Source organism: Notolabrus celidotus, chromosome 24 (assembly GCF_009762535.1).
Source record: "Notolabrus celidotus isolate fNotCel1 chromosome 24, fNotCel1.pri, whole genome shotgun sequence".
NCBI lineage: Eukaryota > Metazoa > Chordata > Actinopteri > Labriformes > Labridae > Notolabrus > Notolabrus celidotus.
Genome location: NC_048295.1, coordinates 8,867,890 through 8,892,015, shown reverse-complemented (window position 1 = coordinate 8,892,015; position 24,126 = coordinate 8,867,890). Strand labels below are relative to the sequence as shown.

The 24,126-nt window shown below is 43.8% G+C and overlaps 2 protein-coding genes across 13 annotated transcripts in view; one reads left to right on the top strand and one right to left on the bottom strand.

Annotated features, from left to right (window-relative positions):
- Positions 1-15,006, bottom strand: part of LOC117808118 (sodium-driven chloride bicarbonate exchanger-like) — a 42,820-nt gene extending 27,814 nt beyond the window's left edge. Inside the window, exons 1-4 of one of the 12 annotated variants that reach the window (XM_034677633.1) lie at positions 14,763-15,006; positions 14,123-14,276; positions 12,721-12,833; positions 10,400-10,429 (exon numbers count right to left, since the gene is read on the bottom strand). In XM_034677633.1, the coding sequence (XP_034533524.1) occupies positions 10,400-10,429; positions 12,721-12,768 (78 nt within the window). In that variant the 5' untranslated portion in view covers positions 12,769-12,833; positions 14,123-14,276; positions 14,763-15,006. Of the gene's footprint in view, positions 1-10,399; positions 10,430-12,720; positions 12,834-14,109 lie in introns of all 12 variants that reach the window. The other 11 variants (XM_034677641.1, XM_034677631.1, XM_034677634.1 and 8 more) reach the window with 11 other exon arrangements.
- Positions 14,071-23,572, top strand: stk24b (serine/threonine kinase 24b (STE20 homolog, yeast)). The gene is made up of 11 exons (XM_034677662.1): positions 14,071-14,926; positions 16,950-17,180; positions 17,531-17,587; positions 18,683-18,791; positions 19,100-19,257; positions 20,365-20,550; positions 20,633-20,781; positions 20,951-21,074; positions 21,300-21,368; positions 21,452-21,588; positions 21,693-23,572. Exons 1-11 carry the CDS (start codon positions 14,885-14,887, stop codon positions 21,727-21,729), a joined length of 1,299 nt encoding a protein of 432 aa, XP_034533553.1. The 5' UTR covers positions 14,071-14,884; the 3' UTR covers positions 21,730-23,572.
- Positions 23,573-24,126: the final 554 nt, after the last annotated feature.

Genomic DNA, 24,126 nt, shown 5'->3' with positions numbered 1-24,126 from the left:
AATGCCCCAAGTGGTTGTTCAGGGTACTGCAAATGCATTTGTTAAATTTTTCAACACAAACAGATTCTTCTACATAACTATCTTTGCAAAGTAACAAGTACAAGTAGGTAAAATAATTCCAATCAGTCTCTTTTTAACAAGCGAATAGGAATGCTAAGGTCTCATATTTTAAAAAACAATGCAGTAAATAACAACACAACAAATGTGCTGTACTGCATTGTGACAGGCTAAAGGCGGCTGATGCTGACCATCAATCTCTGATCCTGTGAGATTAAGCAAGAGCAGTGTCACACACTGACACACACACACACATGGACTAGCATGTGAGAAACAAAGCAGTGTGTGGACAGATGCTGCGGGCTGACATGGTGGGCTTACTGTACATGCCTAGGGACATTAACCCAGCGAGTACTCATGCAGTCATAGACGTGCAAACAGGCCCAGATGAGGATTCATTATGGGGTCCCTGTAGACAGACTTCCCTAGATTTCCCCTGACAGATGTCTAATAGTAATCTGGAAGACTCTGACGTTTTATTAATGTGTTAATTTTGGCATTACCCGAGCATCTGCATTCTAAATCACTCTTATCCAACCCTCACACTAAGGCTCACCACTGCACGCGATCTACCAAGAGAGGAATCTCAGACTTAATCAGTACTCCGCCAAAAAACCAGGAGCTCTATTTCTTATGTTTTTGGGCCCTGGCAGCTGTGACGATGGAAACCATGTGAGTGTTTCTGACAGGCCTGGGAGAGTAGCAGGGGGTTGGCACCGCTGGTCGGCCCCGCAGGTCCCCAGGGAGACCCCATCGGTCTCAGCAACACACTGTGTCTCCCTGTTCCCGGTCCATGAGAGGTACACAAATATAAATACAGCTTGTATGCAGCTCAAAGGCCCGGCATGATGCGACCTGATGGGAACAGGATGAGGGTTTTAAAACCACTGTGGCATTAAATTGAATCAGACAAATACAAGTCTAACAGGTAGTGTGAGAACCAGGTCTGCTTTTCTCCCCTGCATTAGCACTGCGGTGGTCACTGCACCAATATTTTACAGGGAGACTGCGAGACGGTCATGTGAGGAGAGGAAACAGAGCAGCCATAAAACAATAGGAGACAAATCAAGCTTGTTGTTTACTGATGCAGTGCTATGTTAGCTAGCTATAACAACAGGGATTTTAAGGCCTGCTGCTATTTCTTTTCACCCTCTTTCCTTCTCCTCTCAGAGGGAGCCTTATGGGGGAGAAAAATGAGGATGATTCTGAGGACCTATGACTGACACAAGAGCATGTTCTCCCGCTGCCCTGTCATGTTTGTTTTGCTAGTTTGCAGCTTCCTGTTTGGCCGACTATTGGTTTTTGAAAATGATCACTTCGTGGACAACAGGATTTGCATAAGACAAGACTTATGACCCCAAGCTGAGAAAAAGACCGCCTTATGAAAGTTTGGATTGAGTTTTAAGACCACCAAACCACCAGGAGCCCAGGAGCGTGTCCTAACTTCAACAAAACTCTCCTGATTTTGTTCTGACTTGAGGCGTCGGTTTGGCCAAGGGGTTTCTTTCCCTGTTTCCTTTTCCACCCACTGTATCATCCTCTGTGAATAAAGGCATAAAAACAAAGTATTTCTGAATAATAGCGCCTATATAGCCGAGGGAGTTTGGTTTTCTGCTTTGTATTTACAATATTCTGCACCATTAGAACTTAAAGTATTATAATGGGAAAACATACTTTACCCAAAGGAATGCTATAAGTGTATTTATGGAGTAGAAACAATAAGACTGCTGTGAAGAGTATGTGTTTTTATAAGCAAAGGGATTTTCCTGCAACAAAATAAAAAACAGCAAATAAAAGGGATTAAACAGATTATGTATCTTAAGTCCTTCCCTGCTCACAAATATGTATTCAAAATAATGTCTATCAGATATATTTATGTCCTGATGCTCTATTCCTCTCTGCTCCATCCCAAACAAAGCTCTACCCAGCATGCTCAGTGTGACAGCTGAGCCAGAATCCTCCTGCCTGCAGGTCCCTGCTTCTATTTATAGCCACCGGTTCCTCTACCTCATGATGCTGACCCCAGACCAGCATGGAGAGTCGCATCCCCGCTCACCAATCTGCGTTGAGATTAATCTGCCAGCCTTTACGGCGTGGGATAAAACCTCGTCTCTGACCATGGGATCAGTGATGGAGGGCCCTGCGAGGCGGAGAGAATTATATCAGCCGTTTCTCGGTTGGTCCGCTGGTCGCTGATGAAGGGAGCGTGGACCACGTGACCAAGACCCCAGGGGGGGAGTTGGGATGGGTAAGTGGGGGAGGAGTGTAGACATGTGAGCAGACATGATGAATAGAAAAACACTAACATTACATCAATGTTTGTTCACTTTTTTTTTTACCATAAGCCTCTTGAAGCTACACACTCTGTACAGTACATGTCTGCTTACATGATAGGGACGAGCAGCGAGGATGACTGCACACGGGGGTAAAGGCTGCAGGCCCGGACACGAACTGAAGGCCAGAGGATGCTCTTAATGTCACACAGAGTTAAGGGTGCATGTGTGTGTGTGTGTGTTCATGTGTGTGCGCACAGTGGAAGAATTCGTGCAGCGATGCTAAGTAGAGCATCATGACCTTCATGGGGAGGCTTGACATTGGGCTGCATCTGATTTGAATTCAATGCACAGTCTCTAGATGCCTGCGGTTCATACAGAGTCAACCTGCGCTGGCATTTAACTTGTTGCCTTAAGACAAAGAGAAGTCACTAAGGTTTCATTTTTTTAGATGATTCATGAGTGAGAGTTACAAAGAAGATCATGTCATCAGGTTTAATTTCATTGTTTATATTTGCAATAACATCTACTTTGAAGATATGGATACATAACTGTTCTTTCACACTGAGAATGTGAACCTCCATCGATAGTCTATGCTCAGATTCACAGTCCGGATGAGCCTCTTTGTTGATTCAGTCCTTCAAACATTTTCCTTGAGAAGACCTGTGCTACAGCTAACAATGAAACTCCAGTTGTTTCCTGAGAAGTCCCAAACCATAATACATTTACTGAGAATTCAAATCTCTGCTATAGTCTGAATCCCAAAATCCCTCATAGGATTACCCGCAGTGTTCCCCTCTGAAGAACAGGTGTCCCTGGAAGTCCTGGATCTAGAATTACATGAGTCTGAGTAGTTAAAGCCATGTACAGGTTTCCCATAAGGAGCAATATTATCTGTAATAGCCAGAACAAAGTCCTAAAAATTATATCAGGTGTCTTAATCAATTGAATTTATAACACCTAAGCAGGGGAACACCAGAGACCTTCATAAAACGAGTCATCTGCCACTTCCCAACACCTGATTTCACACCTCAGGGTGCTACACGTGCACTCCATGTCCAGACCACTCTTCCTAATGAGTTTCACGTCAGACATTGTCAAGCAGTGCCTGCAGAGGATCCAGTGATTGACCAAAAAAAAAAAAAGGTCCAACAAAGCCAGCATGTCCTCACAATCACTCAGGCAGCCACCGCCCTCGCTTTTTGTAAACACATCTGATTACTACAGAAAGTGGAGAAAATGAGCCGACCATGGTGGGAAAGCAAGAACAGAACAATCCGTCCTTTTTTTGCTGCATGTACACATGCTGAATGATAATCCTCACAACAACTACAGTGCTGGACATTCATTCATCTTTTTTGAACCTAGAATGGATATTAAAGAAATGTCCTGGTTTTAATCCTCTGCACACAACATCTTGTGTTCCATTTTCAACCGATGCAGTCCTAAAATAAGCTGCCCAACAGTGAGTGACCTGAAACTTGAACGCTTGAAAACCACTCCACTCATTTCACCTCGTCTTACATTTACATCTCTGTATCTCCTCCACAATGTGCTCCACTTTCCTCCGGACTCCGACCCCTCTGTGTGAGTGCAGTTAAAGGTGGACGCCTCTCGATTGAGCCTCTCGCAAAGTGACAGCCCAGTCAGTGTTTGTTAACGTGTAGAGCGACTCGCCTGCGTCCTGGAAGACAGTAATTCATCTTGGCGTATCACACTGTATGGCCTGAGGCTACTGTAGAAGCTGACTTTGTTGACTAATATCGTTTGCGTAACTGCAGGAAGAGTTGGAGGGAACTTTTAACGACCAGCAGCAATGTTTTTCCCAACAGGGGCGCTCAGCTAGTTTTACTTCTTAAGTTCAGCTCTGAAGACAAATAAGTTTGTTGCTTCAGGGTTTTGGAAGTTTTTCAGAGTCTAAACAAATCAACCTGATGGTGTCGATCTAAAGGAAGTCATGACAATCAAGGTTCATGTTCCCTTTGCATGGGGGGTGATAGCTCAGTCTGAAGAGATATGGCTTAGGAACCGGAAGGTCACCAGTTCAAGTCCTGGTATGGAGCGAAATATGATAATGGGGCTGGTAGCTTGCACTTGCACCTTCACTCTCTCCCTCCATCAGTGCATAGGATCTTCTTCGTGCAGTAGCAGAATTCAAAACTTGAATTCGTTAAAGGGCTTTTGCATCATCATCTCATTCATCCACTGATGGCAGAGGAAGCTATTGTAGGGGATCAAGCGTATTACACACCGCTGACTATGCCACTAGGACCAATTTGGGGTTTTGGCGTCTTGCCCGAGGATCTGGGACTGAACCGCCAACCTTCCAATTCCAATTGAGAGATGACCCACTCTACCAATGCGCCACCATTTCCCTTCCAGTATTAATAAGGACCAAAAAAACATCTCAAAATTTAACTGTTCCTCTAAATATGAAGGCTGTCAATGATGATCAGTGATCAGTGTAGTTGTTGGCTCTCAGTTTCAACGAGGATACCATGAGGCAGCATATTTCAACATCCAACTGGGATGAAAAGCGAATGTGAATTCTGCAACTTCTCCAATTTTTTCGCCTCTCACTGCCTTTGTCTCCAGAGCGGCGCGCCAACACTCATGAGTATTGTAGTATTTCAACCACCGCTCATCATCCGGGAGGGTTCTGTGTTCTGTGATCAGCAAAACTGAGGGTATGGTTTGTGGAGTAACACCAAAGTCAAGCAGTGACTCTATGATGCAGAGTGGGAAATATATGGTTGTTTTTTTTTATTGTCTGACTCATACCAGGGATTAAAAGTCAGGATATCTTTAGTCTTGACCTTTCTTTCTCTCCTGAGCTCCCTGACATCGTCTAAAAGCAATTATAATTCACCAAACCTCTTACATTTTAATTTTACTGCAGCATCAGTCTGAGGAAATGCTCTTAACTGATGTTACTGACTTTAAATTAGATTTCAGAAGGTTTCCTCTGTAATAACTGCACTTCACAAACTCAGAGAAGGGCTCTAACACACTTTTTTTGTCTCTCTTTAGTCAGACGGTAACTCCTTTTTGCTGTCAAAGTCATGAAACACCAATTTCTCCTTTACTTGATGACCTATCTGTGATCTTTTTTTTGCAGTCCAGTTATGGATACAAGCAAACTACAAGAAAAAAATTATCACTGCATGTTCCACAAAGGCAAAAATCAAGTATCACTTCTTCACATTTAGCTGTTAGAAGCCTCACAATTCAAAGTAACTATTGTATTTGGAATCTGTCTGCAGAACAAAAATGAAAGTAAGATTCTTCATTTCAAGTCCAGTTGTTTTCACACGCTTGGATTTCTACAAGGGCAACACAAGACGTAATGGGATCAAATCCCGTCAGCAGATGCAACACTAGCTGGACATATTAACTCTCCAGCGATGTTATCTTTCACGGGGAACTGGTAATAAAACAACACAGGGGGCGTCTTCGGTGTCAGCGCCAGATTCGCCTGAGAGCTTATATTGCGTCTTCTTTGCCAGAATAAATCACCGATCTATTGATTCTCACGGGCTCCTTTCCAGGAATCCACGCACATTATCACAACTCTCTCAGGGAGGCAGATATGTGACCTCATTTCTCTGTTCTTCAGGGATCCCTCCTGAGGCTCTCACAACAGCAGGGATGATGAATGCTTACATTACTATACCTTGAGATCCAGGACATCGGATGTCCTGAATAAAATCCTCTGCACATAGATTCTCTCAGCACGTGGCGCTTCATGCAAAATCCTTCAGGAGGGTTTTAATATCAATCTGCTTTGGGACTCTATAGCTTGTAGCTAGCTAAATGCTAAGAGATGGATTATAAGCGGCTGTACAAGCCCCGCGATTGGCTGACGGCTTCTGTTGTCATGGTTTTCATCCCTACAGATGGCCGTGGTTACCGTGGCAATCGCAGCAGGATCAGCATCACAGGGAGGAATATGCAAAGCGCACTGGGACCATCTCTACATCATCACTTTTCTTTAACCTTGTAGGGAAATTAGGGGGCAGGAAGTGAGAACAATACCCTCTGAATAGAGAGTTTTGAAAGCTTCTCGGAATAAAAAAGACATCCTGTGTGTCCTAAAAGTGCAACAAGATGAGAAAAAACACATCAATCAAACGACAAACTGCTCAAATGAATCCAATGTTCCTCGCTTTTGTTTACTTGTTCTTCCTTTAGAGATCACCAGGGTCAGTGCAGCGGGTATAAGCTCCTCTCACGCCCCAGAACTGCAGCCCCATCTGTCAGCCAACCTCCTCGGGACCTTTTGCATGCACACCAGAACAACTGGCCCTCTCTGCAGCACAACTATGCATACATTTACATTCTGCAGTAAGAGAAACAGACTGTCTATTTATTATATATACTTGAAGGAACAAGGGTGCATTCAAATCACTCTAAAAGGGATTATTCTATCACGTCGCTCTCTGGTGGCTCACTGTGTCCGACATCAGAGACATTCTTCCTTCAGCATGTTTCAGTTCAAGATGAAAGTAACATACCTGATAATTAAATCCTTTACTGTGGTCCACTGTCAACATGGTGCTCCTCCTGTAAAGATGCCCGCTAACTCCCCTTGTGCTTGCAGCAGCGGTAAGATGAGAGGCTAAGGCTCAGGGCCTGAGCCCCACTCTGAACTCAGAGTGTGTTTGTGATTGTGAATGAGAGTCAGAGTGAACGGCAGACAGCGATAGCTCCTCTGTGGGGTTAGAAGTTGAACCCTCTCCCTTCCTCAGCCGCTCTGCTCAGCCGCTCTCCCCATGCTGGAATACGGCAGCAACCTCACTCCAAAAACACAACATAAAAAACAAAAAGCAGGGAGCTCAGCGCAGCTCCGACTCTTCCTCTGCCTCTGTCTCTCCCTCTCTGCCTCCGACGGCTTTCATCCAGGGTAGCATCAAATGTTTCTGACAAGCGTCCATCCGCCAATCCCCCCAGAGAGATTAGCGCTCTGACATCACCGATGCTGTGCCGTGCACAGTTCTGCTCTGCTGAGCCTCAGATTGCTGTGGCTCTGTTACCTAAGAGGAGCCCGGGGTCGTGGGGAGTCAAACAACACCATCTTGCATGAGGGGGGCTTCACACAGCCCAGCTTCACGTGCTGCGGTCACAACACAGATAAAGGAGGAGAGAGCAGGCGCTGCAGTCCTACTGTATACAGTATGTGCATCTTTAAGAGCATGTGTCTGTCTGTGTCTGCACAACCTACCTGAGGCTAGAAGCTGCTCTCTGGCTGTAGTGCACTGTCAGCGATTCTGTGATCCAGGCATGGTGTGCTGGAAACACATCCAGAGGAACGCACAGCTATTTCTGCTGTCCTTGTGCTTTATGTCATCTGATCTTTCTAGAAGTTTTAATATCAAAGAAGACACTTCATATCCAGAGAGATAACACCGCAAGATCTCCTTTGACGCCGCTAAATCTCATGTTTCAGATGCCTCTCTCCCTTCCTCTCACCATCTGTCTCATAAAAAGTTCACCCTCTACCTTTCTCCTTGCCCTTTTCATCCTCCTCTCCGCTGCCACCGCTATAATTAACCATGCACAGGGAGCACAGCCGTTTCAATCTCTGAGCTGCGGCTGTAGGGAGGCTTCCTGCCCGCCCGCCTGCCTGCCAGTTTTGCACAGTTGGATCACCAAATGAACCAGCGATGTCACACTGATCCAAGAACACCACGCTCAAAAGAACAAACCCGGACAGCTCGGTTAGACTTCCTCCGTCTGTTCTCGCTCATCTTCTCCGGTACGGACAATCAACCAGCCTTTGCCGGTCAGCCTGGCAGAAAGCCTGCTGTTATGTCAGGGGGTTGTAATTGGGACCACACCAGTGGAGTCTGAGTTGGATCCATCCAGGACCTGGAGTCCTCAAGTGAGAGTCCAGAAGTGGGTGAAGACCAGGAAATGGATCAATGTGCCAACCATCAGGTGTTCTTTAAATCAATGTAGAGAAACAATCCAGGCGAGACAAGAGTGAACAGTTCAAGAGCTTTTAGGATCAAGGGTATAAAACCAAGATTCACCACAGCAATGCTAATGATGCTACTATTTCACAAGCTAGCTCACAGGCTAGTCCCCTTCAATGCTCCATGCTTGTACAAAGTTAAATACAGCATCAGTACAATGACACACTTAAGAAAAGAGGCCACACGTATATTTATGATGGTCACTTAACATCATAACATTGTTGTGCGAGTTCTATGAGGAAGTAGTGGCTTCCCAGCCAATCAGGGCGACGTAGTGGGGCTGCCACTCGACCAATCAGGACAGAGGGTTGGGGAGTAGCTGTGATTGGTCCTTGATAACGGGAACGAAGGGAATAATAACATTGCTTGATACAATGGCATTGGCGGTGAGGATTTAAACTGCTTTGGTCAAATCAGACACAAGTGGTAAGGAAAAATTAGTCAGTGGTGTGCTAGCCTAGCTTAGCATAAAGAAAGCTAGCCTAGCTTTGTCTAGCGGTAATAAAAACAATAGCAAGCACCCCTGCAGCTCATTTATTAAAATGTTCTATAATGTTCTCTTCAAGTAGTCATGTTCAAGGCTGTCCAGCTAAGCTAACCAGCTGCTAGCATTAGCACAACCTGGCATGCAGACATGATGTTGGTATCAAACCGCCGAGGGCTTCCGGATTCATTCTTCATCTTATTTATGAAGCATTTATCCTTAAAATTCCAATAATCTAATGATTTTCCAAAGAGGAAAGTAGAGATTAGGACTACAGTGATGTAAAAAACAAGGGTGACCCTCAGAATAACGAGGGCTGTAGATGTCCTAAGTTGGAGTAAGGCGAGGCTACACAATTTGGCCACTGGCACACACTTTGTGCTCAGCCTTGTCCTCACTCTGGCTCTCAGCCCTCAGTTGCATAAGCGATATTTTGTCAGAGCAGATGACATGCATGCTCCTCTGTACGGCCGCCTGGATTGTCTGTTTACACTCATTTCCTGCGAGCTCTTCAAAGCCGTCTCACTTAATTCCCATTATCTATTATTTACCCAGCGTGTTGTCGGTTGCGCGTCGCCGCCAGATGCATAGTGGCATGTGAGACGGTTGGGATCTAAAAATACATGACATCTGCTACACAAGCAGGCTAATAAAAGATAGAAACAGCAGTGTGGTTGTTGTTTTTTTTACCGGAGATTATGGATTAGAAAATACACGGATTAAGAGCAGAATGTGATCACACCTCAGACATCAGAGACAGGAAGAAAACTGAACAGCTGTCTGAAATCTGGCTAATCTGGAGGTTTTTTTTCACCTTCTGAGTGTGAGGAAGTGTTTAAATCTTATAAATCAGATATACATTTCAAAATAAAAGAGAGGTAGAAGACCTGCAAGTGTCATCAATTTAAGTCAGGGCTTCAACTCCATGACCCCTGTGACCGATTCATCCGACATGAACTGGAAGGGGCAGGAGGTGATTGATGGAGAGAAAAGAGGAAAATCGACCCTGATTTTACTCTGAGTGCTGAGATTTTTGTTAAATATTAGATATGCAACCACTTTGGACAGTCTTCTTACATAAATAACACAATCAGAGTTGTTTAGAGGGGGATATATCTCTGCTGAAACATGCAGACATCTGAAATGTGACTTTGCAGTTCAAATGACCCAATTATGATCAGGCTGCAAGCAGAGCGCCGTCTGACACCTACCCCAGGTTTTATAAGTAGCTAAAATTGCATATATGAGCTTTAACTTTATGCTGCCTTTATTCTTTGTAATACTCAAAGTGTCTCTCTTTTCCATTTCTTTTCTTAGTGTGAATACCTTGTTTTGCCTTCCCAGTGTGACCTGAATGTCTGCTGCGTGACATCACCACACTTCTAACAGACTTGCTGTAACGTAACAGCAGTAATTTCATGTGCCCTCTTTCTCATCACCCTTTCCTTGCCCTTTACTTTTTCATAATGTTACTTTTTCTTATTGATTTTTCAGGCTGCACCTTCCACTCGTCTTTAAGAAGTGAATTACACCGAGTCATCATTGTTGCTTCTGGTTAAATCAATGTGACATTTTGCCGGCCAGACAAAGAGAATAAGAAAAGTACTCACCACGTCTTTGCTTTCTTGAGGACTCTGGTCCTGCAAGTAGAAGAACATGAAGAGAACAGTCAGCAGGGACAGAGAGAGGCATGTGGAGGCACACTTAAGAAGTCTCTTAATATGTAGTTAACTTGGTGCACTCTTTCCTGTTGTAAATTAAACATACTCCCATGCTTGACCTTGGGAACCTGGTAACCTGCTACAATGGGATAGTAGTGTTGTGTTGCGACACAGAGGCATCCCTAAGATCCTCACCATGCTAACACCTCACATACGAACACGCATCCTAGTGAATCCATGACAACGCGTCTGCTTGCTGTGTAGGCGGAGGGATGAGGGGGAGGAGCAGTGATGGGTTACAATATGAGGAAATCTACCACACTGCATTGAGACTGCAGGGGAAGCAGAACAGCCATCCCACGCCACATCAGCCCCCGGCAGGCTTCACTGGGAGCTCTGGAAAGTCCTCATGTAACGGGTCCGGAAATAGAACAACGAGAGTATTGATTGGCATCAAGAGCAATCGTTGCATTTAAAACGGTGAACACAAAGCAGTATGTTTCATCTCCATCCTCTGTGTGTCAAAGGCAGCAGACATTTTTTCCCCCTCATCTCTGCACCGTCTCACCTGAATGCTAATGAGGGGGAGGCCGAATGCAGAAGTGGGCTCTGCCATCAAGTGGGCCAACACTCAATGTTTGAGACACGCTTGTTCTGTCACTTGTTTTGAAAGGGCTCTTACTAAAGGGCATCACATTCATTTATCTTGCTGTTGTTGGTTTTTTTTTTTGTTCCCTTTAACATTTAACCTGTTTGTTCCCTGATAATATGCACCTGTGGGTTCCCTCTTTGTTCCCTGTAATTTTTACCTTTGTTACCTGTGGAATTTAACTTGTTGGTTCCCTGTAGCTCAAAATCTGTTGCTTCAGAATTTGTTCCCTGACGTATTTTACTTATTAGTTTCCTGTATAAATTTACCTGATGGTTCTCTGTATTCATTTTCCTGTTTTTACCTGTTATATTTTATCTGTTAGTTCCCTGTAGCATTTGGCCTGTTAGTTTCCCGTTATATTTGTCTTGTTGGTTCCCTCTTATATTTAACTTGTTGGTTCCCTGTTTGTTCCCTGTTAAGTTTCCCTTGTTGGTCCCTATATTATTTGACCCCTCTGTTACCTGTATTATCTATTTGTTTTCACCTACTATACTTGAGCTGTTAGTTCCCTGTTACTTCAACCCTTCTATTCCTTGTATTACTTGACCAGATTATATCCTGTGATATTCTACAAAGCTGTTGTTTCATGTAACAGTTGACCTGTTTTTTCTGTCTGTTTTCATTCATAAGTGCATGTTGCTTACCTGTTTGCTCCCTGTTGTCTTAATCTTTTAGTCCTTAATTAGTTTCCTGCCATATTCAACCTGTCTGCTATAGTTCCCAGTTATACCTGGCCTGTATCATCCCTGTCATATTTTACCTGCTTGTACACTCTCTTTCCCTTAATTATTCATCCTTTATGTTCCATGTTATCTCTGCCATACTCTTGTCCTGTTCTCCCCTTAATATCTGACATGTTTGTTTTGAGTTAGTTGTTGAGCTCTACACACATCCTGACCCCACACTTTTGAGGAATTGTTTTGGTGGATACTTGTATGGCACCTCTTATTGCAACAGAAGGAGGAGGTAATAGCACCATCATGTATACTAATTTCCATTTAAATTGGTTATGAATAATAATCCAGAGAAGCCCTTTGTGGAAAGATGGCAAGACACCGAGTACCTTACATCCATCAGATGAGGCTTCCTCACTGTCAGAATCAAACACTTTAACCTCTTATCTCAGTCTAAAATCTTAGGCAGGCAGATCTGAAAAGCAACAGCTTGACATTCGGTTTCATAAACAGCAGGTTTTGAAAACTGGGTCGGTATGATTTGGCTGAATGGCAACATGTTAAGGAGCCTTTGCGTGCAGCCAGGCAGCCTGGTACAATGAATGACTGTAGCTGCAGTGTAACACTAGATCAACCTGTATCAGAGTAGATGCCATCTGTGTAAAGGTGTAGGCGTTCATGGTGAGAGAAATACCATCGTGAAATGTGCAATATCTCTATTCAAGGTGCGCAACATCCATGTTTGGCACGCAACTGGTAAAGCAATCAAAATATGGGTCATTTTGAAATACAGCTGTAAAATATGAATCATACACTGATGGGAGGGTTAATCCAAACAGCTTCTTTCTAAATAGAAATAAGATAAGCCGATGAACAGCAGTGGAGAGGCTACAGCACATGAAAAAGCTCATAATCACAACAATAGCGTGTCAATGTTGTCTTACCGTGGGTAACAGCGGCTCCATTTGAGCTCCTTGATCCGTGATGTCCATCTTTTCTTCACCTCAGCTTCACAATAGACACGTCGTGATGCGCTATACTCCGCTTCTGTCAAACACTGGTAGAAGAAGAGGTGGGCTGTTAGGTGATTTTTCTATTTCCCCCCCTCTCTCCTCACATTCACCGGCCGGGTTTTCTCAAATGGAGGTAGCAGCAGAGCATTCTCGTCCTGCCCTACATAATTTACGCATGAAGGAGGGGAGGTAGTGCTTCCCATTACACGCGTGTGCGCAGACTTTTGAATTTATTCTGTGGGATAATCCTCCATAAATATGCATTCACAGCCACACACACGCGGATGTGTTTTAGTTGTTGAATTAAATCGTGAATTAAATCCAGTAAAATGTCAATCATTGTGGGGGGGCACCTGATTCAGAGACATGAGAATTAAAAGCGTCGCATCTTTGGTTCATCGCCTATATAAGGGACATTTTTACCAATAAGCTGGTTAGGATGGTGTTTAATTTCACCTACAGAGGCATGATCCCTCTTCCCAGCAATAACAATACAATCATGTTGCCATGGCGTCCTAATGTAGACAACGTGCCTTGTTTAAGCTACCCATGTGAATTTCTTTATCCATGCGCCATGCAGGCCTCCTTCTGAAAAGAGCCGCAGCCATCACTGTGATCACAATCAGATCACCTTCAGGATTATATATAGATTGTTTTATTCTAATAAACAGTATTGGCTTTAAAAATACAAGCTAAGGCATTGCACGGGCCATCCCATCGTTATTTGTAGCTGCAGCAGTAGCACGCAATGATGCACCGGCATCAGCATCCAGATTACACAAGGATGCTCCTGCAGAGATCTTTATACACTGGTGCCATCTACTGGTCAAACACGCGCTATGACAACAGCAGATGAAGAATCAATTGAATTAGATTTACTTCCAATGCAATTGTGCTCTGCTATCTCAGATCAGAGGTGTGGAGAGGCTTGTTATTGTGTTATATGGTCAATGCTGCAAAAGGTAAAAACACACAGCAATCAAAGTGTGTTATAATGATGGAGATGGATGCAGCAGCTCACAATACAAGGAGGGTAATGGGGTGTTTATCAATTTGGCAAGGGCAGTGCTTCCCCAAGATGGAGCAGATTTTTATTTTATAATTAGCTGTTTGTTAATTCATATATTTTAATAGAATAATAACAGATAATCATGAGGTTAGAAGTACTTTCTCATGCTAAAAGGAGAAAATCACATCACAAGATCACAGCTCATTTTTCCTGCATGATGCAAGTCTGAAGTATGCATGAAGTGCAAGTACTAATGAGGATGTCATCACTGTGTTATAAATACACTTTTGGGGTATCTCGGGTTCATGCACCTTGCATCAGCACCTGGGAAGAGGGGAGTCCAGGATGTTGTTGTTGATCCGGATCCGGATCCGCCCAGCCAGGCGTCACAGCACCGACAAGATGGCCGAGAGTCCGGGACGAAAGTGAGGGAGGAAACAAAAACACAGGAGAAAGGTCCTTACTGCAGATGCCAGACCTGTAGACACGGTAGTGCAAAGACAACAGCTTGGGACTCGGTTTTGTTTGGAACTCGGATCTGCGGGTGACATCGTCTGCGGGTATGCAGAGGAACTGTGGTCCGAGCCACGTCCAGGTCCAGGTCGGAACGTTTGTCAGGGAGTCTGCGTCGGCTAGCTAACTAGCTACTGCGCTCACCATGTTAGCTAGCTGACAACACCGTTAGAGAGAATACTCTTACAGAAAGGCAGTTTTTGGATTTTAAAGGTTTATATTTGGTGCTACTAGCTGGTCTCTGAGAGGTAGCATCTGTGCTGGCAGCAGAACTTCCCTGTGTGGGAGAACAGCAGCAGTTAACGGTTAGCTAGCTGTTAGCAAACTAACTGCGGATTTCTTCAGAGTTAGCATTACGTCTGTTAGCTTGCTCAGCTGTTCTGGAGGACTTGGGTTTGTTCCCAGATAAGAACCACTACATGAGGTCGTCTTTCTGTCTACTTAGGGGTACCTTAGGTGGTGCTCAGTAGGCCTGGAGGATTTCTAACAGTGAAGGCACCGGACTGTAAACATAAGTGAAGTCGAGGAGAGCCCAGCGTCGTCGGACGAGGCGCAGATCAAGGCAGCATCACCATGGCCCACTCTCCCGTCCAGGGTCACCTGCCGGGGATGCAGGTAAGACATACATAGAGGTGGTCACTGACAGGACAGGATGTACACTCTCTGCCTCTGGACATTAAAACAGTGAGCTCTCTGGGTGGTTTTAAAAGTAAACTTAAGAACTACCTTTTTAATCTGGCTTTAATTTGGAGTCATTTATTTTTAGACCTGGACTGCATTATTATTATTATTATTATTATTATTTGAATCATTGCTTTAACATTTATTTATCTTATTTAATTATTGATCCATTTATTTCTTGTATTCATCTGCTACCGTATTTCACCTTTTTTTCCCACTATTAATTATTTTATTAATTTAACTGTATTTATTTTATTTTTAAGTATTTCATTTATAATCATGCCTTTTATAATTTTACCATTGCTGTTGTTTTCTGTTTCTCTGTTATTCTGTGAAGCACTTTGGGCTGCATGTTTTTATGTATGAAAGTGCTACATAAATATTTATTTATTTAACCAGGTAAGTCAATTGAGAACCAATTCTCATTTACAATAACAGCCTGGGTGAAAAGGAAACACAGGTGGCATGACAATAAATAAAAACAAAACAAAAAACAGAGAGGACATACAGTTGTGCTCATAAGTTTACATACCCTGGCAGAATTTGTGATTTTTTTGGGCCATTTTTCAGAGAATATGAATGATAAGAGAAAAACATTTTTTTCACTCATGGTTTGTGGTTGGGGTGAAGCAAAATTTGTATCAAACAACTGTGTTTACTCTTTTTATATCATAAAGACAACAGAAACTACCCAAGAAACCATACATTCTGCCAGGGTATGTAAACGTATGAGCACAACTGTACATAGAAACCTAGAAACAGATCCATACAATACAAAGATATGACAGGAGTGAACAACTTGTAATAAATGCATAAAATACAGTCAAATACAGACACTGTCATTACCCCTGCTACTCCTTATTACATTTCCCTGATGCCCCTGAATGCATCTTTGCAGCAGGCGCATTAAACGCAAAAGTCCGGTGATTTGATGGCACTAAATCTCTCTACACCCCCTCCACAAAGAAACTATTATGCACACATGAGGCTTGTTCTTGCTTCTGCTGCTATCTTTAGGAGTTCTGCCTTTAGGGGATATTGTGGATAGATAACTAGGGGAGATAACTGCTCCTAATGTAAACTGCTTCATGCACCAGATTAGAGCCCCTGTGCAGGATTGTCAGCAGATGCATGCAGATTCAGGTTTTGGGGGAAGAATGCAGGATGGGGACTGCATGGATCTTGGCATCAGTGAGGTAAAGATCCAGTTGTGGAGATGTGAGGATTAATCTTGCAGAACAAAGGAGGATGCAATCTAACTTTTAGCTTGTAAACAATCCATCAGTTTTTTTCCCTGGTCACACAAGGATGCACGTCTTCTTGCGTAAGGCAGCAGTTTCGTTTTTAGCCATCTCTAAACGGGCACATTGACCTCTTCTCGACTCAAAAGAGGTCATAAAAGGAAGTTGTTTTTGTCAGTGCCTGCTCTTGTGTTTCCCACATAGCAGCCTCTGGAGGGTTAAGTCATTTTAGTCTGCTTCCTGCAGCGTTCGAGAGCTGTTTTTTTCCAGCCATCACTCAGATTCGCATGTTACAGTGTGCTACTTCAGGAAAGTCATGAAGAAGTCTCAGTGTAGGTGAGATGTTTGTCCTCCTAAGCCACACTTAAACACTGTCTAAACACTGCTCTGCTTCTTTTTCCTTCTAGATGTATGAATAAACTCTGCATTAGATGCATCTTAAAAGGTGCTTTGGGAATAGAGATGAAACAGCTATGATTTAAACTCTTTAAACATGCGTGTTATCCAGTTTTGCAGTCTTTCCCCTCATTCTTCCACGTCGCTCTTCCTGTGTACACAAACACGAGGTGTTGCAATGAGTGAATTAATGCATCCTGTAAGAACGGCACCCTGCTGAGGTTTCTGATTGACTTCCAAGAATGCAGTTCTTTTCAAACATTCCCTTTTCTCTCTCTCTCTTTTGAATCCGCCCTCCCTGCTTTGTTCCCCACCGCCAGAACACCAAAGCTGACCCGGAGGAGCTGTTCACCAAGCTGGAGCGCATTGGCAAGGGCTCGTTCGGCGAGGTGTTCAAAGGCATCGACAATCGCACGCAGAAGGTGGTGGCCATCAAGATCATCGACCTGGAGGAGGCGGAGGACGAGATCGAGGACATTCAGCAGGAGATCACGGTGCTGAGCCAGTGCGACAGCCCCTTTGTCACCAAATACTACGGCTCGTACTTAAAGGTGACGTGTGGCGCTCGCAGAATGTCCCAGCATTCAGAGTTGAGCTCAGTTTCTTTGCATCTGTCCTGGCGAGACAGGGAAGGATCACTCTTCCTCCGCTCCCTTTTCCTGCTGAATAATCCTAAATTAAAAAGGGATTAGCCTCAGAAGACTTCAGACACTCACCAAGACCTTATTACTGTCATCATGACTTGTTTACGAATGCACCTGACTCCCTACACCTCACAATAAGCCAGCCAGCCAACACCTCGCTAATCAAGCTACGAATATCATCCCACAAACACAGCACCGTACTTAAGATTGACCCTTTTCCCTCATCGCTGACAGCTGGCTGTGTTCTCTCTCTGCAGGACACAAAGTTATGGATCATTATGGAGTACTTAGGCGGAGGATCGGCGCTAGATTTGGTGAGTTACTTCCTGCTTTCTGTTTTTGTTGCCACATTGGGAAAGATCAAAACACATCAGTGATTAATTGGGAGCCATTTGAGGACAACACCCAAACTAGTGTTTAAGAATAAAGAGATACTGGGTCAGTCACTTCCTTAAATGTAGCACTGTTATGACTCTGAGAAGGGAGTTTTCTTTGTAAACAAATTGAGTCATAATTGAGTAAGTGTAAGGAACTATAGATGGAGCATCAGCTGCTAACGTTAAGCTTTTTAACCCTCAGTCCACATGTGGTTTCTGCCTTGAAATAGAGCTAATATTTGAGGTTCCAAAGGTTTTATTTTGTGGTTCAGTTGCTCAATTTAAAGATTGCAAACGCAAAGTCAAGATTCCAGGCAGAGCTGTGTGATTCTGGCTCTCACATGTCTGGTTGTACCTCGTGGTTTAAGCTGTGTCCTGTAGAAATTGGTTTATTAAGTTGTTTTCCATGATGCTCCAAAAAAACCAACTAATAAAGTGAATAAAAATGAAGCCGTTTTGATGAGAAGGCATTCTCTATTCCAGGCGCGGCTCCTCAAAGGTAAAACATACCAGGAAATGCTGAAAAAGCTTTTCCACTTCCCTGGATTATTGTGTGAGTTGTGTAGTTTTGGGACTCCTGATGTAAGCTGAGTTTGTGGTATTTTGTCTGTGAAGCTAAAAGCACCAGCACTCCATCTCTTCCTTTGACTACGTCCAAATAGAAAGAAAAGTGTTCACTTCTCTGCCGGATGGACGGACAGAAAGAGAGGAAGTATGTGAAGATAAAGTTGTGCATACCAAGGCTGTGATGACACTACATGGATGAACTCTCCACGTTACACAAAGCTGGAAGGTTCAAATCCGCTCACTGTAAATTTAACAGCTACGATTGTCAGGGACTATTTTTAGCGGTGGAGTAATTCACAGTAATCCAGGTTCTTGGATTGAGAAAATCACAGTATGTTGAAGGTGAAGTGGTGCTTCAGTGTTTCATTTCAGGGTGAAAACTGTTGCTTTTTCAGTTTATTACAATGCATCTAAAATGAGGCTTACCCTCACAGCTCTTCCTTTTTCTTTCTTTCTCTTCCAAAGATGGAGCCAGGAGCTCTAGACGAGACCCAGATCGCCACCATCCTGCGGGAGATCCTCAAGGGCCTGGAGTACCTGCACTCTGAGAAGAAGATCCACAGGGATATCAAAGGTAGAGGAGAGAGCTCCTGTTAGAGCACACACAAATATCACATAGCACGTTAATGGTATTGACGTCTACTTACAGTTTCATTCATTATACAGTTCTCGTTTCACCGGGGGAGTTGCAGCAGCCGCTCGCTAAAAGCTTTCTGACAGTTGTTCCCTCTTTGTTAAATAAATTGGTGATCCAGATAAATGGCATTGACAGGAGTGTCTGGTGGTGCGGTCGGAGCTTCTCACTCCGTGTTGTCTGGGCTGAATCACCTCATCCTTCCATCTGTCCCTCCCTCCTCTTCCTCCTCTTCCTCCCCTCCACAGCTGCCAACGTACTGCTGTCCGAGCAGGGCGAGGTGAAGCTGGCGGATTTTGGCGTGGCGGGACAGCTGACGGACACTCAGATCAAACGCAACACCTTTGTTGGCACGCCGTTTTGGATGGCGCCCGAGGTGATCAAACAGTCAGCGTATGACTCCAAGGTGAGGTCAGAGGCAGTGGGTGGGACACTCCCCACTTTCACATTTTTGCTCTTGTGTTTTTTTCCTCACTTTGCAAAAAAAGTGATGAATACTCCTGCTCATTAAAATAATAACAATAAGGCTTTGTATTTGTGCATTAGTAACAGACCCACACAACAGCTCCAAAGACACTTCTGTGATAATAGAAGGGAAATGTGTCTAAAGCTCACTTGTGTTTCCTTCATTGTCAGAATACTTTTAGAGGAGTGCTCCCTGATCAACATTTGAAAATTACCTTTGGGTAATTCATAATTCCTCTAGATTAAATATGTTAAAGTAGCCCCCTGACACCTTCACAGACCCTTACCTCACAGGTTAGAGCCAGTCTCTCCTGTAATGACTTTCTTTTTAATCATGAAGCCCCTTCATGTGCAATATTTCTATCACTTTCCTTTATTAGCTGCTTGAGGTATTTAAAATAGAGCAAGTACTGCTATCACTTTGAGGAGACGTCTCTGTGCATTCGCTTCTTCTGCAGTTTGTTTATTTATCTTAATTAAAAATGCATCAACTGTAAAAGTTGCACCGTTTTTTAATGAACCAAAGCATCTTGAATGTGGAGCTTCAAGAGGAAATAAATGTTGCAGCAGCATTGCACCAGAAAAAAATCAGGAGGCTGGTCAGAAGCAAGACAAGTCAAACCAAGAAATATCTGCTGTGAGGAGCTTAAAATCAGGACGAACGTAAACAGAACTTGTTTGTTTACATGTAGATTCACAGGCTGCAGTTTGAGAAGCTCTGATTTCCAGTTTCCACTGTGTGCTTATGTATTACAGTCATTCTCAGCTGCCTATGCCTGACGTCTATGATAAAGGAAGCCTAGTTTTGAGCTGATTTCTCTCACTCACTCACTCAGGTTATTTTAAGCCCACTTTTTTGCCGCTGTGCCCACTTCTCATGAAGGGTCAAGGGTTTGTTCAGAGGTTGTGCTGAGATTCACAATGAGAGCATCTCCAACTCCAACACTAAAATTATGAAGCAATAGAGCTGAAGTACTGAGGCCCAGAGAGTCATAAAGGGAGGTATTATGTATGCAAAGTTGTCATCAAGTCTGTCTTTGACCTGCAGGCTGATATCTGGTCTCTGGGCATCACAGCCATCGAGCTGGCGAAAGGCGAGCCGCCGCACTCAGAGCTCCACCCCATGAAGGTGTTATTCCTCATCCCAAAGAACAACCCGCCCACGCTGGAGGGCAACTACAGCAAACCGCTCAAGGAGTTCATCGAGGCCTGTCTCAACAAGGAGCCCAGTTTTGTACGTAGTTTTCTGTATTTAGGTCCCAGTCTTTTTATTTGTAGTCTCTTTTTTCTGATTTGCTTCTTTGTCTTTCCTACAGAGGCCGACCGCCAAAGAGCTGCTGAAGCATAAGCTGATCGTCCGACATGCGAAAAAGACCTCTTACCTGACCGAGCTGGTGGACAAGTACAAGAGGTGGAAGGCGGAGCAGTCCAGAACCACAGAGTCCAGTTCAGACGAGTCTGACTCGTGAGTTTGCTGTCACTTTAAAGTTCTCACAGCCTGTTTTAGTAGATAAACTCTCTTTGCTGCTTTCCTCACACATCTGTGATGATGAGCTCTAAGTACTTAACATGCATGACTTCATCACTCACCCCGTTAGATGTCTTAAAGCCTCTTTTCGTATCCGTCCAATCAGGGAGCAGGACGGCCAGGCGTCGGGCGGGAACGACTTCGGCAGCGACGACTGGATCTTCACCATCCGAGAGAAGGACCCCAAGAAGCTGCAAAACGGGGAGGGGCAGTCGGGGGGAACAGACCAGGTGCAGATTAATATTTTAGACAATGACGTGCTGTCTCAATTCTGGGACTTAAAGTTGTAAATGCTATCTCACTTTGAGAACACTGTTACTGAAGAACTAGCCTGTGTTATTCAGAGGAATATGCATGCTGTGCTGATTCAAAAAGAGCCTCTCAAAGGTGAAGCTGCACTGCTTGAATTCCCTTCTAGTAAAAGCTTTTCACGTCTCTCTCTTTTTCTCCCACAGACAAAAGACATTCCAAAGAGGCCTTATTCACAGAGCCTGGGCACAGTCATCTCTCCTGCACTATCTGAGGTAAGGGCTGCACACATAACTCAGGGAGGGTTAACCTGGTCCTCATTAGCTCAATCTAACCTCCCCCTCCTCTGCGCTCCTAGCTGAAGGCGAGACAGGAGCAGGTGAACGGGAACCCCATGGTCCTGGACGAGCTGAGGGAGGCCATCCTGCTGGCTGAGGAGGCGTACCCCGGCATCTCCGACTCGCTGGTGGCTCACATGGTGCACAGGCTTCAAAGGTAACACCACACAACACAGTCAAACCATGCAGTGCAGATTTTTAAACATTTCATCAGTTAAAAAAAGAAGCTAATTCTACATCTTTGTTTTCTTTGTTTTGCAGTTTCTCCACAAGCAGGACGTCCTCCTCCTCCCCTTAGAATCTGGCTCTCAGCCCCAGCCCTGCTCTCCCAGGCCCCCACCTCCCCCCCTAACACCACCTCCAGGTCAGAGGTCAAGCCATTCAACAGCAGCTGACTGCGTCTGACCTCCTGTGTAGGTGGGGGAGCTTACCTAGCCTGTAAAAATTACTGAACTCCACAGCGGAGGATAAAAAAAAGAGACTCTGGAGAGCTTCTTTCAGTCCGAAGTTTGGCGGGACAAGACTCAAAGTCGGCTCGACCCACCGGAGACTTGGCTACATGGAATACGTATTACGAGAAGCTGAAAATCCCCCCCCTCCCCCCTCAAAATCCCAGACTTCTTCAACCCCCTTCTCTTAATGCAGGCGTCATATCCCCAGAACCTCTGACAGCATGCTTGATGAACCTGCAGGGATACAAGTGCGCAAGCTGCGTGTGTGTGAGTGCTTCAAACGGGCACCTTGCGAGCGTGTTTGCGTGCGTGCTCTTGCGTATGTAAGATTCCCTGTTAAGGCAAATTGCAGCATTCTTAATGAAACCTCAGGTAAAGTGCTTTAAGTGGACTTGGAGGCATCGAAAAGAGGAGGAGACGGAGGGAGGAAAAGGGGGGTTGTCGCCATGCTGTACATGATTTCAAGTTGCGGGAAATGAATCACTGTGTACAAAATGGTCCTGCGCATTTTGTAGATATTGATAATGTTTAAAAAAAAAGTAGATATTTAAAGATTTCAGAAGTAACTCCAACAGACGGAAACAGAAAATGCCTTGCCTTTTTGAGATACACACATCTGCGTTCTGGCATCAGAAGTTTGTTTTCTTTTACTCGTCCGTGAGTGAGATTCAGTATCCATCAGTATTTTTTTAAAGTGACTGAGTTTCAATCCTCCATTTCAATCATCACACTAACTATGATACTAAGCGTACTTTATTTAGAGGCAGGGGGAGAACTCCTACCTGTGCTTATGTTTAGACAATTTAAGTCAGTTTTGAAATTGTTTAGTATAAGATTGAAGGGAGGTCTGTGTCGGCGGTGGCTCTTTAACAACAGTATTCAGTCGGACATTTACAAAGTGGAACCACTACACGCTGCGTCATGCAGATATCATGAGAAGTATTATTTTTCCTTGGCTTCTAATTTATCCTTTCAAGCTAAAGTAAAGGCGAGGCAATCATTTAATAATCATGTTTTCATGGCCAAACTAGACCAGGTCGAAGCTAAGCTGCAGAAATCAACGCCATTCTTATTCCCCTCGCTCCAAAACATTTCTGTTCTCACTTCCACACCGTGCTAGAAGTGCCATGTCCTCTTTGACGCTTTCACCACATTTGTAGTATGATTTGCACCTTTGTTTTTTTTGTTTTTCAGATCAGTTGTTTTGCACTTTGACAGTGTGTTGAGTATTTAAAGAGACCTGTAAGAGGACAAAAAAGAACAAGAAAAAAGTCGCTAATAGCCATGTTTTACTATATATGTTTACTTAAGAGTTCCAGAATTTACTACTGTGCTAATGCAGCAATAATGTTGAGGAGTTGCATCAAGACGCACTTGTCAACACAGGGACTGAAAGAAATTAAGAAATATCAGATATTTTTATAACTGCAAAGAGTTAAGTATGGAAATATGGAATGCTTTATGGATATGGGCACCTGCCTCTGGCAAAAAATATCTATACCTTACAGAAAAACATATGCTACGGAAATAACTACAAAATGTGTACATTTGGTCTCCTTTATCATAGCTGACAGTTTATAGTACTGTATATAATCTTTGCTTGTGTCATTTGAGAATTCCCAAGTTAAATGTAAGCTCCTTGTAAGCTTTCAAAGTGACATGAGAAATAAAGATCTAATGCTAACTGAGGACTGTTTGCTGCGTGTGTCATTCTTTTGAATTGCTGGGAAACATTCAGTGTTGCAGGAGGATGAATCCATGTGACTCTCTGTTGATCTCCTGATGTTGAACGTGAAGTTAAAGTATTGATTAACAATTGATGAATCCTAAAGACTTATGTTGCTAACTCAAGTCTGTGTCCTTGATCAAGATTCTCAATATGCTCTAACATTCATGATCCTCAGAGGAGATTTATGTCATGAACGTACTTTACATTGACGGCCTGCATCAGATCAAGGTTTTCAGTTAAGTGTTTTCCCATCCTCTGAGGACCATGAATGTAAAAGTGAACCCACATGAGTTTAAGTTTCTCACACCACAGCAAGGTTGATATCCATGGTTTTAAATGTCACCCGCCTGATGTTAAATACTATGGACTTTAGGTATTCATGCTCCCCTCAGGTTGAACCTCTTACCCCTTGTTGAAGTCTGTATGATATAAACATGATCCTAATGAACTTCTTCAAATGCTGAGAGTATAAACACAGCTGCATTTTGAATGTAGTGCTGTTTAAAATTAAGAT

What these genes read in the sequence shown, in the direction of transcription:
- stk24b (XM_034677662.1), top strand. Translation starts at nt 14,885, where the DNA reads ATGGCCCACTCTCCCGTCCAGGGTCACCTGCCGGGGATGCAG. An exon ending in GTCACCTGCCGGGGATGCAG is followed by an intron (nt 14,927 to 16,949) that starts GTAAGACATACA and finishes CCCCACCGCCAG; the next exon opens with AACACCAAAGCTGACCCGGA. An exon ending in TCAACAAGGAGCCCAGTTTT is followed by an intron (nt 20,551 to 20,632) that starts GTACGTAGTTTT and finishes TCTTTCCTACAG; the next exon opens with AGGCCGACCGCCAAAGAGCT.